Source organism: Asparagus officinalis, chromosome 8 (assembly GCF_001876935.1).
Source record: "Asparagus officinalis chromosome 8, Aspof.V1, whole genome shotgun sequence".
NCBI lineage: Eukaryota > Viridiplantae > Streptophyta > Magnoliopsida > Asparagales > Asparagaceae > Asparagus > Asparagus officinalis.
This window is the reverse complement of record NC_033801.1, coordinates 78,456,832-78,460,831: the sequence shown is the minus strand read 5'-3', so window position 1 is coordinate 78,460,831 and position 4,000 is coordinate 78,456,832. Positions and strand designations below refer to the sequence as shown.

The following is a 4,000-nucleotide window of genomic DNA, read 5'->3' as shown; positions in this document are numbered from 1 at the left end:
CGTCGCGTCGTTCTTTCGCGAGAAGCAGTCATGGCCACGAGGAGCAGCCATGGCCAAGGGCTAAAGTTTTGCGGGTATACAAGACAGCAAATAGAGTTCTACGGGCCACAACGAGCTTCTACCACAATCCCAGCAAATAATATCATGACATAATATCGTGGCCACAATCTCAACAGCAATGAATGGCTATAGTATTCCTTTGATGGCCATTGAAGACAGCAAATAAGAAGAAATTCCATAGATAGCCGTGGAGTATAGAGACCAATTTTTTTTAATCCGAAAATAAAAACTTTAATTCTAGATCAAAAATTCATGCGCAAACTGTGGTCTGATACCACTGTTGGATTATTTAACGATCTAGACATGCAAGTTGAACTAGAAATTCAGATTAATGTTGCCGTTCACCTTCAAAAATAATGGAAGTCTTCTCTCTCCTCCCGTAGCCAACGATGGGAATTTGATCTCTTTCCTGCGTACGGTTGAGAGGAGGGACTCCCACCCTTAAATAGATATTTGTGATTAACCCACAGATCGATTCTATCCTTTAAATATTCAAAATAACCACCCAACTTGATAAACATGAATTGTCTAACCAGATCATATGATTAACATCCTGATCCTAACTTGAATCGATGGTAACTTTAAATCAAATCAAAAAACGAGTAGGTTAGGCCACATAGGCTCGTTGGATTAATCAAACCCAACAAGGTGCTCATTAGTGAATGAGTTCACTGAACGACTCATCAAGAATATCTAGTTAGTAATATACTTAACTGTCAAATAGAAGTTCTTTAGTGATATAGTATAAAGTAGTCTCTTGATCTGAGACATGGTGCAATATCTTATATGTCAGTATAATTATACTTAAACTTTTACCCAACCACAATTCTTACTGAGTTGTGCAAGATAAACTAAGTGTCAATTTGATCTTATAGGTTATGAGTTTAATATCAATAAACACTAATCAAGTTATTAGAGTTTGACAGTTCACCATATCCTAGGCTCGATAGTTTGACATGGTTTGACGAAAAGACCAGACTATATGATATTTATCACTGAGTGGTCCTGATAAAATTAGGTAAGTATCTTGCAGACCTTTATCATAACTCAGTGAGAACTGTGGTTAGGTAAAGGTCTAAGTATAACTATACTAACATATAAGATATTGCATCATGCCTCAGGTCAAGAGACTACTTTGTACTATATCACTAGAAAACTTCTATTTGACAGTTAAGTATATTACCAACTAGATGTTCTCGATGAGTCGTTCAGTGAACTACATTCACTAATGAGCATCTGTATACTGTATCTTGATGTCTTAGTATCAATGATCTAAAAGATGGATCACCATCCTTAAAAAATGACAAATAGAGTATACACTAGTCTTGTCAAATTGATGATGTCCTATCTCAACACTTCATTGACTAGGAACATTTTAGAATATACATTAGCGACTAATCAAATCTCTTCTTCATTATGATCACTATCGAAATTTCTGATAGTCTAGTATCATTCTAAGCATTTTATCTAGTATTTAAAAATATCAGATAAATACTGATCAAAATAACATACTATCATTTTGAACAAGGATGTTATATTCATATATGTCATGTTACAATATACAATTATTGTCTGCAGGGCACCTATATCTAACATATTTGACTTTCAATTTAAGGAAAAAACACAAGGTAGAGAGTTATATAGTTAGTGGATGTTTACTTGTCGATAAATTCCAATCACAGTTTGGTCTAATAGTGAAACAATGAAACTTTAGGGTATTAGCGCAATTTAGAGCATGTTTGGGATTATAATAAAAGTAGAATATAATCTAGAATGTTTGTAATTTTAGTCATTTTAAAAATAGTGTTTGGCAAATGATTGATTATAACCCATCATTGTTGTCAATATGACTAAAAAAGACATGGGGTTGGTGGTGAGTTATTAGATGAGACATTAAATTTTGTGAAATCGTAACGGGTATAATTATCTTTTACTTGGTCAAACCTCATGGCTTATAAGCCATCAAAAAATAAGCTAGGATACCCTACCTTATTTTTTGATGGCTTATAAGTCAAAATAAGCAACTTACCAAACATATCACAGTGGCTTATAAGCCACTTTGACCAATTGCCAAACATGCTCTTAGCCTATTATTTCTAAACAAGATGTCCCTACGATGTAAACTTAGTGTTGGGAAGCTTCAATTCAAAATTTATTATGTTGATATGAACTATACTTTTTGAATGCCTGAGAAAATTTCCTTTCCCTGTATATCAAAAGCTTCCACTATAATTCTTGCTTGTATCGAAAAGTTGAGCAGCAAAGATCCAGAAGAGTAACCTGTGTCCAAAATATACAGATCATTGAAATATAGTTCTTGATGAGTATCACTCGATTTTCCACAACCTCCAAATATGAAGAGTCTCTTGTCAACTAGCGTAGCACTGTGCCCTTCACGTGCATCAGGTCCCTCACCGCTCACAGCTGGTACTATCCATGTATTGCATGCTGTACACAGTGTCGGTGTTAGTGTTAGAGATCAGCCATAATCCTCGTTATGAATAAGAGATTCAAATAAATCGCTGAAAGTAAAGACAAGTGATAATCAGCTACAAACTCCAATAATCTGAGCTGAGTTTCCAAATAATAATGCACATCTTTCAACTTGTAAAATGGGCAATCCAACAAGAATAACATATTTGGATTCCAGTTTCTCTAGTATCTTCTACTATAATAAATAACAAGAAATTGCAGAAGGACAAAAAATATACAGAAGAAAAACATTACAAGTTGACATATTAGAGCTGGAAATTTGATCAAGTTATCTCCTGGGTTATATAAACTTACAAGTGTCCAGTACATGTAAATCCTTGAGAGGGGTAGTCCCATCAGTACCACCAAACACAAACAACCTATTTCCAACAGTTGTACAACTATGACTATCCCTGGGAGACGGTGGCGCGCCCTTCATTAATGGCTTGCTCCATGTCTTCTTAGCTGGAAAAGTATTCATTAGTCACAAACATTGGTTTGTAGCAAATAACAATAAAGGCATGAAAAAAGTTAAAAGAAAAGTATATGCTGCAGATCAAAGCCAATAAGAATAGGAAAGGGAAAACACTATTGTAGCTCAAAAAATGACAAAACCAAATAAATCAAACATATAATTGAAGCCAAATCAATGGCCTGTACATAAAATCAGTCACAAAGAAGTTATTGTTAACTGCCATAAAACAAAGCTTAGATGAACAATTAGATGTTAACGTAAAATAAAATTGTATGCTGTGCATGTGCTGCATGGAGAAAAGGCTGCAGTACTGACGCATAAATTGATAATTAATTAATAATGCCCTTGAATAAAGTCAAGTAAACAATGGCATGCTTTTAGCAATTCAATGCAACAAGGTCATGATATTAACTGCCACAAAATATGCAGGTGAAAGCTAAAATGTACAAAATAAAAAACAGTCACTGAAAAAACCTGATAAAACATGATACCGACAGGATATTAAGCTGAACACATAAATACGAACTAACAAATCAAAAGTCTATCTCCATACCATAGCTTAGGCAAGATTGTTTACAGGACCTATACAGGAACACAAGAAAGCGATCCAGATAATATCCATGAAGACAAGAATCATAGTCCACTGGATGTTTGTGTCAGCTACATAGACCTTTCAATTTGCCTCATAGCATTACCACCAAGAGGCTGACAGCTTGAGTTTTTTTCAAATAGGTACTTCCCGAACATGGAATGAGTTCTAACTGGCCTTGGTTCAACCTTCTTGAGCCCAAATTATGCTCATCTATTTATTGATAATCTAAACATTTCCGTTTTAACCCAATTTCATGTGGCTTCTAATATGCCGGTTGCTTCATATACATTTTAAGGTTCTAACTAACGAATTAAAAGTCTATCTCCATACCATAGCTTAGGCAAGATTGTTTACAGGACCTATCTAGGAACACAAGGAAGTGATCCAGTTAATATCCATGA

At 34.7% G+C, this 4,000-nt stretch overlaps 1 protein-coding gene across 4 annotated transcripts in view; it reads right to left on the bottom strand.

The window, feature by feature from the left end:
• Positions 1–4,000, bottom strand: part of LOC109820297 (tip elongation aberrant protein 1-like) — a 40,043-nt gene that overhangs the window by 32,389 nt on the left and 3,654 nt on the right. For all 4 annotated transcript variants that reach the window (XR_002241794.1, XM_020386425.1, XM_020386427.1 and 1 more), the window contains exons 2-3: positions 2,848–2,997; positions 2,341–2,508 (exon numbers count right to left, since the gene is read on the bottom strand). Coding sequence is in view for 3 of the 4 variants with exons in the window: in XM_020386425.1 (XP_020242014.1) it covers positions 2,341–2,508; positions 2,848–2,997 (318 nt within the window). In the remaining variant the exon portion in view is untranslated. The remainder of the gene's footprint in view (positions 1–2,340; positions 2,509–2,847; positions 2,998–4,000) is intronic.